The following is a 14,109-nucleotide window of genomic DNA, read 5'->3' as shown; positions in this document are numbered from 1 at the left end:
GGGATCAAGGCTTGATGCAGGGGGGTGTATGGGCACAGGGAGTCTGGGGGTGCTAAAGGGGATGGGGGCTTGGGGGCCCTGGGGGGTGGCACTGGGAGGGGAAGTAGAGGAGCCGCTGTGGTGCAGAAGGACATGGGGACACTGCGGCGGGGCAGGACAGCCGGGTGTGACCCCACCCCGAGAGGCTCCACTCTCACACACACATCCCCCCTCTTTCACCCCACTCAGGCCCCAACAGGGACCTCGGGGAGGCCACCATGTCCCAGACCATCACCTGCCTCAAGGTTAGTCCTTGTCCCTATCCCCCCCGTCATCTCGGGGGACATGAGGACCACCCACCCTTTTACCAGCGTTTAACCATCTGACCTTCCCACCCTGACAGCAGCGGGAGGATGACAGGGAGACACCCCCCCCGCCGCCACCGCCAGGATCCCCACTCATCTTCCCACGGGAGACGCTGTTTCGGCAGGCGAGCGGGGTCACCTACCGCATCCCGGCTTTGCTCTACATCCCCTCCGCCGCCACCTTCTTGGCCTTCGCAGAGAAGCGCTCCTCAGCCAGGGACGAGGATGCCAAGTACCTGGTGCTGCGCCGGGGCCGCCGGCACGGCACCTCGATCGAGGTAAACAAACCAACCTGGGCCATCGGAACAAGCTGCCACCTCCATCCCTGGGCGCGATGCTGAGCAGTTTTGGGGTATGGTGACACCGGTGCATCCCGCAGCTGAGCCCCGTTTTCCTCCTTGCCGGCAGTGGGGTCCACTGGAGGAGCTGTCGGCGTTGGTGCTGCCCGGCCGCCGCACCATGAACCCCTGTCCCCTCTACGATGCGACGAGCGGCACCGTCTTCCTCTTCTGCATCTGCGTCGAGCGGGGCAAGACGGAGCGGCGCCAAATCTGGAGGGGCTGCAGCGCCGCTCGCCTCTGCTACGCCACCAGCGCTGACGGCGGCCGCCGCTGGACCCCACTGCGGGACGTGACGGACGAAGCCGTGGGCGCCGACCTGTCCCGTTGGGCCACCTTCGCCGTGGGGCCGGGCCACGGGGTACAGCTGCATTCGGGGCGCCTGGTGGTGCCGGCGTACACCTACTACATGCACGGGTGCTTGTGCGGCGTTGTGCCGCTGCCTTGTTACACCCGGCAGCACGCCCTCATCTTCTACAGCGATGACGGCGGGGGCAGCTGGCACAAGGGTGCCCTGGTGGGCGGCGGGCAGATGGGCGAGTGCCAGGTAGCCGAAATCGGTGGGAGCGATGCCCACCAGCCCTTGCTCTACTGCAACGCCCGAGCGCCGTGGGGTTGCCGGGCCGTGGCCTTCAGCGCCGACCGCGGGCTGCGCTTCGAGCGCTCGGCGCGGTGCAAGGCGCTGGGCGAACCGCCGCGGGGGTGCCAGGGCAGCGTGGTGAGCTTCACCGCACCCACCGGCACCGGCAATGCACAGACTTGGTTACTCTACTCTCATCCCACCGACCGGCACCGCCGGCGCGATTTGGGCATCTATCTCAACCCTTCGCCGCTGGACGAGGCGGGTTGGGGGCACCCATGGGTGCTGCACCCGGGGCCGGCTGGTTACTCTGACCTGGCCGTCTGCCCCGGCGGCGTTTTTGGCTGCTTGTTCGAGTGCGGCACCACCAGCGCCTGCGAGGAAATCGCCTTCTGCCTCTTCACCCTGGACCCCTCCGATGACAGCGAGCAGAACCTCAAGGCTTCCTAAAACGGACCCATTTTAAAGTAGGGGGGTGACTTCTGACCACCGGCAGCACCGGGACCTCACCGGGACATTTTGGATGTGCCAGAGGCACAGCATCGCATAGCTTTTATTTAATTAACGCTTGGGAGCTTTTTAATCACCCATCAGATAGATGTTGTTGGCGACGTGGGAGGGGGGAAGGATGGAGGATCCGCTGTGGGTTGGCCGAGGGGGATGCCGGCACGGCACCCGAAATGCCGCTGCTTCACCGAAAATCAGCATTTTTCACCTGGGAGCAGCAAAAAAACAGAAGGTGCTACCAAGAGCCGCCAGTCCCCTGGGGAAAAAATACCCCAAAATGGTGGATTAGTTAAAAATATTGGTGATTCCTGTGTCCCCCCCCATGTAACAGAGAAAGAATTCCCCTTTTTTACCATGTTTTTATCCTGTTTTCTTCACTTTCCTGGTTCAGGCTGTTTCGCCTCGTATTCCCATGGGAAAAAAGCACTGGAATCTTGAGGCCGGTGGGGGGGGTTTATTCTGCTCCGCAGGGGACAGGTTGTGGCATCCCGATGGCGACAGCGACCTCACGTCCCTGTGCTGCTGCCAAATAAAACCCTGCCAAAACGGGTGTAATCCAGCCAATATTGGGAAAATCCGGAGGGAGATGACCCTGCCGGGGAAGGATGCGGGATGCCCCTGAGCATCGTTGCCTCCTAGTCCATCCCACCGCTACATTTTGGGCACGCAGCACCTGGAAGAGAAGACACCCCACCCCCCCCCCAAAGGTCATGGGGTTACCATTTTTGGGAGGGGGGTGCGTGCTGGTCCCAGCATTGCTGTCTTACCGGTAGCGCCGGGGACAACCGAAATGTCCCCGCTGGGTCTCATGGGTGAAGCAGAAGCGGCGGCAGCGACCGGTGTGCTGGGCGCAAGGACGGGCGCTGGTGGGGACGGCATCGCTGGGGGGTCCCTGGGGGACGCCGGCAGTAGGGTGCCGGGGGCCGGTGGCCAGGAGCAGGGCCAGGAGCAGGGCCAGGCGCAGGACCGGCATGGTGTGGGGACACCGGTGTCACCCGGGGTTGTATTTATGGGGTTGGGCTGCGGGGAGGTGGGGTTTGGCGGCGGAGGGTGCTGCTGGATGGGGTTTAGCGACGGGCGACAGCTCCGGTGGCTGCCAGTGGGGACCCAGGAGACAAGGAGGGGACCCAGGGGACAAGGAGGGGACCCGTGTGAAGGTGGGCAGGGGTGGGGGCAGTGAGGAGAGCACTGGGGTTTGGGAGGGGGGTGTTTGTCCGGCTTCGCGAGTTGACTGGGGAGGGGAAAGGGGGAGATGATGCAGGGGTATGGGTATGGCTGAGTGACGGGGACGTGGGACACGGGACATGGAGTGATGGGAATGTGGGACGCAACTGAGTGATGGGGACATGGAATGATGGGGACAAGGGACACAGAGTGATGGAAACATGGGACATGGAGTGATGGGAATGTGGGACAGCTGAGTGATGGGGATGTGAAATGATGGGGACAAGGGACACGGTGATGGGAATGTGGGACACGGACTGATGGGGACATGGAATCATGGGGCACAGTGATGGAAATGTGGGACAAGGGGTAATGGGAATGTGGGACACAGCTGAGTGATGGGGACACGGAATGATGGGGACACGGGACACAGTGATGGGAATGTGGGACACGGACTGATGGGGACATGGAATCATGGGGCACAGAGTGATGGAAATGTGGGACGGGGTGATGGGAATGTGGGACACAGCTGAGTGATGGGGACATGGACCACAGCTGAGCAATGGAATGTGTGACATGTCTGAGTGATGGGTATGTGTGACATGGAGTGATGGGGACATGGAACATGGCTGAGAGATGGGAATGTGGGACATGGCTGAGTGATGGGGACATGGGACATAGTTGAGTGATGGGGATATGTGACATGGAATGATGGGGACATGAAACAGCTGAGTGATAGGTATGTGCAACATGGAGTGAGGAGGACATGGGACATGGCTGAGTAATGAGGACATGTGACATGGGGTGATGGGACATGGGACACGGCTGAGCAATGGTTACATGGGACGTGGAATGACAGGGGCATGGGACATGGCTGAGCAATGGGAACGTGGGATTGACTGAGTGATGGGGACATGAAACATGGCTGAGTGATGGGGACGTAGGATATGGTGGAGTGATGGGGACGTGAAACATGGTGGAGTGATGGCACATAGCTGAGTGATGGGACATAGAATGATGGAGACAGGACATGGTTGAGTGATGGGGACATGGAAGATGGCTGAGCGATGAAACGTGGTACCCAGACCCTGGAGCGGAGGATCTCAGAGCAATGCTCAGCCCAAGCTCTGCACCCATCACATCCTTGCACCCATCATGTCCTTGCACCCATCACCCCCCATGGTGCAAGATGGGGCTGGCCCCTCCCAGCCCCTTGGCCCTGGGAGAAACCCACCTTTCTCAACTTCTCTTGGCCTTTCCTTTGGGAATTCAGCTGATTCTGGCCCATTTTCCCCAGGAGGCTCCAGGGGGGGCGGAGGCTGGGGGCATTGGCTGGTGGGGGTATTTTGGGGTGCCATCGTGGTGCTGTCCCCACAGATGGGGCACCTGAGTGCCCGCTCCAATGAGGTTTTCTGCAAAAAAAGGGGGTTTCCCAGGGTGAGAAAGTGTCTGCAGCGTTGGTGGGAACCCAGTGGGATGTCCCCCAACCCACTGCCCTCACCCCACTGGGACAGGGCAGGATGGGGGCAGGGAGGATGGTGATGGGGACAGGGAGGATGATGACAGGATGGAATAGGGACAGGGAGGTCAGCAACAGGCAGGATGGGTCCAGGGCAGTTTGGGGACAGGCAAGAGGGTGACAAGCAGGATGGGTACAGGACAAGGACAGGCAGGATGGGTCCAGGGCAGTTTGGGGACAAGCAAGAGGGTGACAAGCAGGATGGGGACAGGACAAGGACAGGCAGGATGAGGCCAGGGCAGTTTGGGGACAGACAAAAGGGGGACAGGATGGGATGGGGAGAGGGGACAATATGGGGACAGACAAGAGGGGGACAGGCAGGATGAGGCTGAGGACAGGGCAGGATGGGGCCAGGGTGGAATAGGGATAGGCAGGAGGGGGACAGAATGGGATGGGGACAGGGACAAGCAAGATGAGGCCAGGACAGGGTGGGGAAAGGGAGGATGGGGACAGAACTGGATGGGGATGGGCAGGGTGGGGACAAGGAGGAGGAGGACGGGGAGGGTGGGGGCAGGATGGGATGGGGACAGACAGGACAGCAACAGGCAGGATGAGGCTGGGGCAGGATGGGGACAGGCAAGAGGGGGACAGGGACAGGGAGGATGGGGGCAGGATAGGATGGGGACAGGCAGGACGGGGACAGGCAAGAGGGGGACAGGTAGGATGGGGACAGACAAGGCAAGGACAGACAAAAGGAGGACAAGCAGGATGGGGACAAGGACAGGCAGGATGGGGACAGGATGGGATGGGGACAGACAAGGGGGGGACAGACAAAAGGTGGACAAGCAGGATGGGGACAAGGACAGGCAGGATGGGGACAGGATGGGATGGGGACAGACAAGGGGGGGACAGACAAAAGGTGGACAAGCAGGATGGGGACAAGCAAAATGGGGACAAGCAAGAGGGCGACAGGCAAGAGGGGGAGAGACAGGACGGGGACGGGAACAGGCAGGATGGGGACAGGCAAGGGGGCGACGGGCAAGGGGGGGGACAGATAAGGGGGGGACAGGCAGGATGGGAACTGGCAAAAGGGGGACAGGGACAGGCAGAATGGGTATAGGATGGGATGGGGACAAGCAGGATGGGGACAGGCAAGAGGGGGACAGACAAGGGGGGGACAGACAAAAGGGAGACAAGCAAGATTGAGGACAGGCAGAATGGGGACAAGCAAGAGGGGGACAGGCAAGAGGGAGCAGACAGGATGGGGACAGGGACAGGCAGGATGGGATGGGGACGGGCAAGAGGGGGACAGGGACAGGCAGGATGGGGACAGACAAGGGGGGACTGACAAGGGGGGACAGGCAGGATGGGGGCAGGATGGGATGGGGACAGGCAAGAGGGGGGCGGGGACAGTCAGGATGGGGACACACACGGGGGGGGGACAGTCAGGATGGGGACAGAAAGAGGGGGACAGACATGGGGGGACAGGGACAGGCAGGATGGGAACACACAAGGGGGGACAGGCAGGATGGGGACAGAAAGAGGGGGAGAGACAAGGGGGGGGGACGGGGACAGGCAGGATGGGGACCAGCAGCACCACGCCCCCCCACCCCCACCCCAGCCAGCGTGGCGGATCCGGGGCAACCCCCCCATCCCCCCTCACCCCCCCACCCCCAAAGGCGGGGCTTCCCAGCCCCTCCCCCCTCTCCCCCCCCCCCCCCCCATCCTCCTCCCTCCCCTCCCTCTCCCGGACCGGCGCGGCTGGATGCGGGCGCTGGGGGCGCTGGGGGGGTTGGGGTTGGGGTTGGGGGTACTGCTGGTTCTGCTGCCCCCCCCCGCCCCGGCCGAGACCTTCACGGCGATGCTGAGCGTCCGGAGGGCTCTGAGCTCCGAGGACCGTCTGCTCCGCCGCCTCCGCACGTACCTGCGGGAGGAGAGCGCCCGTCTGCGCCGCCTCGCCAGGTACCGGACCCCCCCTCACCACCCCCCACCCCCACCCCCCCTGTCGCGATCACGCGGGGGGGGGGGGGGGGGGCACGCAGCATTGGGAGCATCCCCTCCCCTCGGGGCACCCACGTTTCCCAAGGTTGGGTGCCGCCCTGGGGGGTGGGGATGGGGGAATCCAGCCCACCCCCCACCCCCCACCCCCCATCACCCAATTTTTCGGAGGGGGACACACACACGGCTAAATAGGAGCTTCGGTTGTCGTGGGTGGATGGGGAGCGCTGCCCACGGTGCCCCACCCCCCCACCCCCCCAAAGCCATGTCCCAGGATGGGGATGTGGTACCCCCAAGTCTGGAGTGGGGACATGGGCCACAGGATCCCCATGGCATTGGCCATCCCCCCGTACCCACCAGGGTTGGGGGTCTAGCCACCTCTATGGGGTTCCCTCACCTCGGTGGGGTTCTCCCACCTCAATGGGGTTCCCTCACCTCGGTGGGGTTCCCCCACTTCAATGGGGTTCCCTCACCTCGATGGGGTTCCTTCACCTCAATGGGGTCTACCTACCTCAATGAGGTTCCCTCACCTCGATGGGGTTCCTTCACCTCAATGGGATCTACCTACCTCAATGGGGTTCTCCCACTTCGGTGGGGTTCCCTCACCTCGATGGGGTTCCTTCACCTCAATGGGATCTACCTACCTCAATGGGGTTCTCCCACCTCGATGGGGTTCCCTCACCTCAATGGGGTCTACCTACCTCAATGGGGTTCCCTCACCTCGGTGGGGTTCTCCCACCTCAATGGGGTTCCCCCATCTCAATGGGGTTCTCCCACCTCTGGCTTGGCCAAAAAGTGGACACTGGGGCAAAGGTGCCCAACTCCAACCCCTGCCCCAGGGCGGGGGGTGTCTTACCACCCAGGAGCATCACTCAAAGTGTCAACCAGCGGGTGCCTTGTAGGTTTTATGAGAAGGTCCGGGCGCTGCACCAGGACCCTGAGGCCTCGGTGGACAACCCCTTGCTGGCCTTCAGCCTCATCAAGCGCCTCCACTCTGACTGGCCCAATGTTGTCTACAGCGACGAGGCCATGGAGAACACCCAGGGTACAGGGGGGGTGTTCTGCTGCGTGTCCTCTCTGTCACCTGGGGAGAGCCAGGAGGTGATGGGGACCAGGTGGAGGAGCTGGGGAATGGATGAAGGAGCAGGAGAATGGGTGGTGGAGCAGAATAGGTGGTGGTCAATCAGAATAGGTGGTGGAGCAGAACAGGTGGTGAAGATGGAGAACAGGTAGAGGAGCAGGAGAACAGATGGAGGAGCAGGAGAATGGGTGGTGGAACAGAATGGTTGGTGGAGCAGGAGAATGGGTGGAGCAGGAGAATGGACATGTGGGGTCCCCCGGGATGGAGAAGGGCTGATAAGGGCAATTGCACCCCTAAAGCTCATTAATCCCCCTCTGTGCACCCCCATTACCCACCCTCAGCACTCCACGCTGGCTTCAAGGAGGTGGAGCAGGAGCTGCCTGGTGCAGAGGACCTGAATGGTGCTGCCCGGGCACTGATGAGGCTGCAGGACGTCTATGCACTCAGCGTCAAGGGCATGGCCAACGGCATCTTCCAGCGAGCTGGCGCTGGCCACCCACCCCTCTACAGCCCCGGCCGGCGTGTATCCCTCTCTGCCGATGACTGCTTCCATGTGGGCAAGGTGAGGACGAACCCTGTCAGCCGCCCACAAGGCTTTTCCAGCCCGGGATGTTGCTTCCGTAGGGCGAGACGTTGGGTTTTCTTCCCGCATGGATGCGGAGGGGCCCCTCTGACTCAGCCCGCAGGCATCCGTCTGCCTGCCATCGCCTCGGCACTCGCCCAAATAACGGGGCTTCTTGCTGCTTCGTGGCTCAGGGAGGGGAAGAGCTGAGCCGGTGGCCTGGGGGAGACCTCCAGCCCCAGCAGCCCAGTTGGGTATGGGGTTGGCCCCTGCCCAGGGGTAAAAGTGGGTCCGTAAATCCCTGTGGAGGATTTGGGTGCTTTGACAGAGCTTTTTTTTGTTCAGGGCAGAGTCCTGTGAGTGTCACGGCAGAGCTGGGATGGAGTGTCAGAGCGTGGGTTAGGATGGGACACAGTGGGGTGAAGTGGGGTGAGACGAGACAGGACAGGATGAAATGGCATGAAATGGAGATGGAGATGGAAATGATGGGGATGGGGATGGGGATGGGGATGGAGATGGAGATGGAGATGGAGATGGAGATGGAGATGGAGATGGAGACGGGGACGGAGGTGGAGATGGAGATGGGGACGGAGATAGAGATGGGGACGGAGATGGAGATGGGGATGGGGATGGGGATGGGGATGGGGATGGGGATGGGGATGGAGATGGAGATGGGGATGGGGATGGGGATGGAGATGGAGATGGAGATGGAGATGGGGACGGAGATGGAGACGGAGATGGAGATGGAGATGGAGATGGAGATGGAGATGGAGATGGAGATGGAGATGGAGATGGAGATGGAGATGGATTGGAGCAGGATGAATGGGGATGGGACAAGAAAGAACAGGATGGAACAGGATGGGGATGGCATGGGAGGGAATGGGGGTGGGGATGGGTATAGGAAAGCAACAGGATGTGATGGGACAGGATGGGTAGATATCGCAAGGGCATGGGATATAATGGGATGTGATGGAATGGGACAGAACAGGATGAGACAGGGTAAGGACAGGATGGGGGGCACAGGGGTGGGATTGGGATGAATATGGTCATGGGGATAGGATGGGATGAAAAGGGAATAGGATGAGGATGGAGGTGGGGATGTGGTAGGATGGGATGTAATGGGATAGGACAGGGTGGGGACGGGATGCAGGCCAGGCTGGCCCAGCCGGTGGGCCCGGGCGGTGTGCTGTCTCGCAGGTGGCCTATGACATGGGTGACTACTACCACTCCATCGCGTGGCTGGAGGAGGCCGTCAGCCTCTTCCGCCTCTCCTACGGCAGCTGGAACCCCGAGGACCGGAGCAGCCTGGAGGATGCTCTGGACCATCTTGCCTTCTCCTACTTCATGGTATGACCATGAGTCCCATCGCCATCACCCCGATGCCTGGTGGAGCCAAACCGTGGGCAGAGGGATGCTCATGGGCTCTCTGCTCCTCCCATCCAGGCTGGAAACATCTCCCATGCCTTGAGCCTTTCCAGGGAGTTTCTGCACTACGGTACGTGGGGCAACCTCAGGTGCGGCAGGAGGAGTGGAGAGGTTTTGGGTTATCCCCATCACCTCTGTATGGCACGAGCCTCCTTCACCCCATTTCTTGCCCCCACATGGGGTAATTTTCGCCAGGGAAGGGGGGTGATGGGGACATGGCATTTCGGGTGACACCACCTCTCCGGCAGACCCCAGTAACCAAAGGGTGGCAAGGAATGTGGCCAAGTACAAGAAGCTGCTGGAGATGGGGACAGCCGTGAGCGTCGCACCCCTGCGACGACCCAACAGCACCCACCTGCAAAGCCGCGACGCCTACGAGGAGCTGTGCCAGCGCCCGGGGGGGCAGGTGGGGCTGGCAGGGGGGTGCCATGGTCCCCCACCCAACCGCTGTCCCCCTTCTCACACCCTCCTTGGTCCTCTCTCTCCCCAGCTGGCCCAAGGGCATCTCTCGCACCTCGGCTGCTCCTACGAGACCAATGGTAGCCCCTACCTCCTTCTCCAGCCCGCCAAGAAGGAGATGGTCCAGATCCAGCCCTACGTGGCTTTGTACCACGATTTCATCAGTGACGCCGAGGCTGAGACCATCAAGGGGTTGGCAGGGCCCTGGGTGAGCCATCTCTGTCCCCAGGGATGTCCCTGTCCTGGAGGAGGGTGCCCCAAGAGCTGGTGGTCCAGGGTGGACCACCCTGAGCATGCAGAGATAGGAGGGGTTTTAACCCAAAGCCTTTTGCAGCGAGACCCTGGGAACATGAGCTCAGCTTACCTCCATCTCAGCCCCCTAAGAGATTTTGGGGAGAAACGAGGTCCATGCATGCACCTAAACTCCTTCCCAGCCAGGCTTGACTTGGTGACACCCAACTGAGTTGGATCCAACTGCTATCACTGCTTCCATCACCTGGGTGGGACACCTTGGGGTGGGGATGTTTGGCAACCAGCTGGTATAAATCCGCCAATTTTGACCCCGACTGGGGTCCCTGCTTGGTGTGGAGGTCCCCATGTGCAGCAACATCATCCCCCCTGCCATGTGTCCTCCAGCTGCAGAGGTCTGTGGTCGCCTCTGGGGAGAAGCAGCAGAAAGCCGACTACCGGATAAGCAAGAGGTAGTAGCCACCCCTTCCTTTGTCCTTCGGCCAGCGGGACCACCATGGCCCCACTGCCACCACCAAGGTGGCAGTGAAGCCATGCTGGGGAGGTCTGGGTCCTCCACACTCAGCAGTGCCATGAGGGTTAAGCCCAGCCATACGTGAATTTGGGGGGCCTGAAGGTGGGGTGCTCCCGCAGCGCCTGGCTGAAGGACACCGCCGACCCAGTGGTGCGGGCATTGGAACAGCGCATTGCTGCTGTCACCGGCCTGGACCTGCGGCCACCCTACGCCGAGTATCTGCAGGTGGTCAACTACGGGTTGGGAGGCCACTACGAGCCACACTTCGACCACGCCACGGTCAGGGAGCCACTTGGGTGGTCATGGGGTGTTGCCCAGGGTAGTTCCTGTAGTGCTTTTGGGATGGTCCTTGGGGTGATCCTGGGATGGTTCCTGGGGTGGTTTCTCAGAAGGTCACCAGGGTGGTCCCTGGGTCGGTTCCTGGAGCGGTCCCTGGATGTTCTTGGAAATGGTCCCTGGGGTAGTCTTTGGGGTGGTCTCTGGGCCAGTCCCTCAGGTGTTCCTGGAGGTGGACCCTGGGATGATGCCCTGGGGTGTCCCTGGGGTGGTCTTTGGTATGGCTCCCAGGGTGGTCCCTCAGATGTCCCTGGTGGTGAACCGTGGGGTGATGCTCCTGGGATGGCTGCCTGGGGGGAGGTCCCTGGGGGTGTCTCCATGGTGGTCTCTGGGATGGTTCCTGGGATGTTCCTGGGAAGGGAAGGCAGGAAAGAAGGAAGGAAAGGAGGGAGGGATAGATGTCCCTGGGGGCAGCTCAGAGCCACCAGCTCTGTTAGGGCGTGAGGTGCCTCCAGGCCGAGCCATGACTGGGGACTGACTGTCCCCACGGGACTGACCATCCCCACCTTCTCGCTCTTGGGGCAGTCCAGGAAGAGCCCCCTTTACAGAATGAAGTCAGGCAACAGGATCGCCACAGTCATGATCTACGTGAGTTCCCCCCCGCCATTTCTGGGCCTAGAGAGACTGCACTTGCATGGTCATCAGTAGGGTTCAGAGTGAACAGGGTTTGAGATGGGTGAGGGCAGCTCTAAGTCAGACCGTGGTGGGGTGTTCAATTCCAACAACTGCAGAGTATTTAAGGGCTTGTGCCGTGTGGTAGCAAGGGAAGCGCTGTGGGGGGACCAAGGGAGGTTCTGTGCCTCAGTTTCCCCACGCAAAGCAGCGGTATCACAGGGGGAGGAGGAGGGCAATGGCTCATATTTTTGCTCCTTTTCCAGCTGAGTGCGGTGGAGGCCGGCGGTTCCACCGCCTTCATCTACGCCAACTTCAGCGTGCCCGTGGTTAAGGTGAGGGAGACCCCCATGAGCACCCCAGGAGCGGGGATGGGGGATGCTGCTCTCCTGTGTCTTGTCTCTCGCAGGGAGTTGTGGCCGAGCCTTTTCCGATGCCAGACCCCAACCCCGGGGCTCCCTGATCTGTTTTGGGGTGCCAAACCCCCATCCTGGGGCTCCTGGCTCCCTTTGAGGGGAGCCAAACCCCAATCCTGCAGCTCTGGTTTGGGGTGCAGAACCTCAACCCCGGGCTTCCCGTCTCTATTTTGGGATGCCAAAAATCCAGTCTCGGGGATCCTGGCTCTATTTTGGGGTGCCAAAACCCCAACCCCAGGAGTCCCAGCTTTGTTTTAGGGGTGTCACATGCCAGCCCTTGGGCTCCTGGCTCTGTTTGGGGGTGCCAACCCCAATTCTGGGGTCCTGGCTCTGTTTTAGGTTATCAAACCCCAACCCCAGTGCTTTCAGCTCTGTTTTAGGGGTTTCAAGCCCCAAACCTTGGGCTCCTGCCTGTTTTGGGGTGCCAAACCCCAACCCCAGTTCTCCCAGCTCTGTTTTGGGGTGCCAAAGCCCAATTCTGGGCCTCCTGGCTCTGTTTTTGGGGTGCCAAAGCCTGGGGCTCCCATCCCATCTCTGCTCCGCAGAACGCAGCGCTCTTCTGGTGGAACCTACGGAGGAACGGGGATGGTGACGGGGACACCCTGCACGCCGGCTGCCCCGTCCTGGCCGGGGACAAATGGGGTGAGAGACGGTGACACCTGGGGTGACACGGGGTTGGATGGGCAGCTCTGCCAGCGGGGAGGCGAGAGGTGCTGGGAACCTGGAAAAATCCTGGATAATAAGGAAAAACACATCACCGATACCGGAGCGGGGTTGGAAAGGGGTGCAGGGTGACGGAGGCTGACAGAGGTCCTTGTCCTTGTCCCTTCCAGTGGCGAATAAGTGGATCCACGAGCATGGGCAGGAGTTTCGGCGGCCGTGCAGTGCCGACCCACGAGACTGAGCTGCTGCGGGCTCAAGGACGTGGCACCCATGGGTGGCAAAGCCACCCCAGCACAGCGTGTCCCCAAGGCTGCAGCGAGAGGAGAGAGGGAAGGGGGTGGCAGTGGCGCGGGGTGCTATGGGGGGCAGTGGCACTTGCTCAGCCATGGCTGAATCCAGTGAAAATAAAGTCAAAAGACACTAAAGTGGAGTCTGGGGGAAATACCTCGGTGTGGCACCTGAGGGGATGATGTGGGGGTGTGGATGGGAGTGTGGATGGGTCTGTGTGCCCCCCACCCAATTCCAGCCTGGACCCTAAACGTATCCTCAAGCCCCCTCCTCCAGCCCTAGATGAAAAGTCTGTCTGCTAAAAGGAGTAGCAGTTAGTGACTTGGCATTACTACGGTAATCGGTAGGCTTCAGAGTGAACAGAATGGCCATAGAGGACCAGAGCAAGGACAGTACGCTATTCTGCCTCAAATAAACCTGCTGCAGTACCCGGCTGCATCTGTACAGCCCCACACTCCGCTCTCGGCCCGACAACAGCATGGGCCCCCCCTCCTCTGCACCCCAGAAGGGTGTTTGTTTTTGCAGGGCTGTCGCTGTAAGAGGGACCATGGGAGGGAGAAGGCAGCAGCGGCCTTCCAGCCGCCCTGGCCCCCCGCCTGCCTGTGCTTGGGCCACGCTTGCGCTAATGCTGCTCCCCCGGGGCCCCGCAGACAAGCTCCCTTTTCTCCAGCCCAACCGCGGCACCTGCGTGACTGGAAGGCAAAAAGAGGCAGCAGGGCTCTCCAGCAGCGCCTGGAGATCGGGCAGGGAGCCCGCACCACTCACCCCGGGGCGTTTGGGACTGGGGACAGCACAGATGAAGGGAGGGTCAAGCAGGAGGACACCATCAGCCCCTGCATAGAAACTCCCCGACTGCATCCAGCCTCATCTATGCGATGTCCGGATGAGATTAAAATCCCCCTGGATGGAGAAGCAGTGGGTAGCGCAGCTGTGGGAGACCCAGCTCCCTCAGGGGGGGTCCAGTCCACCCCGTCACCTCTGAGCTAGCTGGAAGGAAAAGGACGTAAACTGGGGAGGGGGATAGAATCACCAGGCAGATCTCTCCTGCTCGTTTCGGGTTGAAAAATGTGCATTTATCACTCTGTGGCTGTGTTTATCCAGCCCTGGAGCAGCG

The 14,109-nt window shown here is 61.2% G+C and overlaps 2 protein-coding genes across 2 annotated transcripts; both read left to right on the top strand.

The window, feature by feature from the left end:
- The first annotated feature begins 93 nt into the window (after window positions 1–93).
- Window positions 94–2,238, top strand: NEU3 (neuraminidase 3). The gene is made up of 3 exons (XM_082498399.1): window positions 94–284; window positions 383–622; window positions 753–2,238. The coding sequence occupies exons 1-3, from the start codon at window positions 258–260 to the stop codon at window positions 1,710–1,712; spliced, it is 1,227 nt and encodes a 408-aa protein (XP_082354525.1). The 5' UTR covers window positions 94–257; the 3' UTR covers window positions 1,713–2,238.
- A 3,919-nt stretch (window positions 2,239–6,157) lies between these two features.
- P4HA3 (prolyl 4-hydroxylase subunit alpha 3) lies at window positions 6,158–13,028 on the top strand (the record flags this gene model as incomplete). The annotated part of the gene is made up of 13 exons (XM_082498758.1): window positions 6,158–6,354; window positions 7,293–7,435; window positions 7,813–8,033; window positions 9,231–9,380; window positions 9,477–9,528; window positions 9,707–9,864; window positions 9,949–10,125; window positions 10,554–10,618; window positions 10,800–10,959; window positions 11,542–11,604; window positions 11,895–11,963; window positions 12,590–12,686; window positions 12,878–13,028. 13 exons carry the CDS (start codon window positions 6,158–6,160, stop codon window positions 12,946–12,948), a joined length of 1,623 nt encoding a protein of 540 aa, XP_082354884.1. The 3' UTR covers window positions 12,949–13,028.
- Between the last annotated feature and the right edge of the window lie 1,081 nt (window positions 13,029–14,109).

Source organism: Vanellus vanellus (assembly GCF_965231255.1).
Source record: "Vanellus vanellus genome assembly, chromosome: 1".
NCBI classification, from domain to species: domain Eukaryota; kingdom Metazoa; phylum Chordata; class Aves; order Charadriiformes; family Charadriidae; genus Vanellus; species Vanellus vanellus.
This window is presented reverse-complemented; position numbering and strand designations above follow the sequence as displayed.

What these genes read in the sequence shown, in the direction of transcription:
- NEU3 (XM_082498399.1), top strand. Translation starts at nt 258, where the DNA reads ATGTCCCAGACCATCACCTGCCTCAAG. An exon ending in AGACCATCACCTGCCTCAAG is followed by an intron (nt 285 to 382) that starts GTTAGTCCTTGT and finishes CCACCCTGACAG; the next exon opens with CAGCGGGAGGATGACAGGGA. An exon ending in GGCACGGCACCTCGATCGAG is followed by an intron (nt 623 to 752) that starts GTAAACAAACCA and finishes CCTTGCCGGCAG; the next exon opens with TGGGGTCCACTGGAGGAGCT.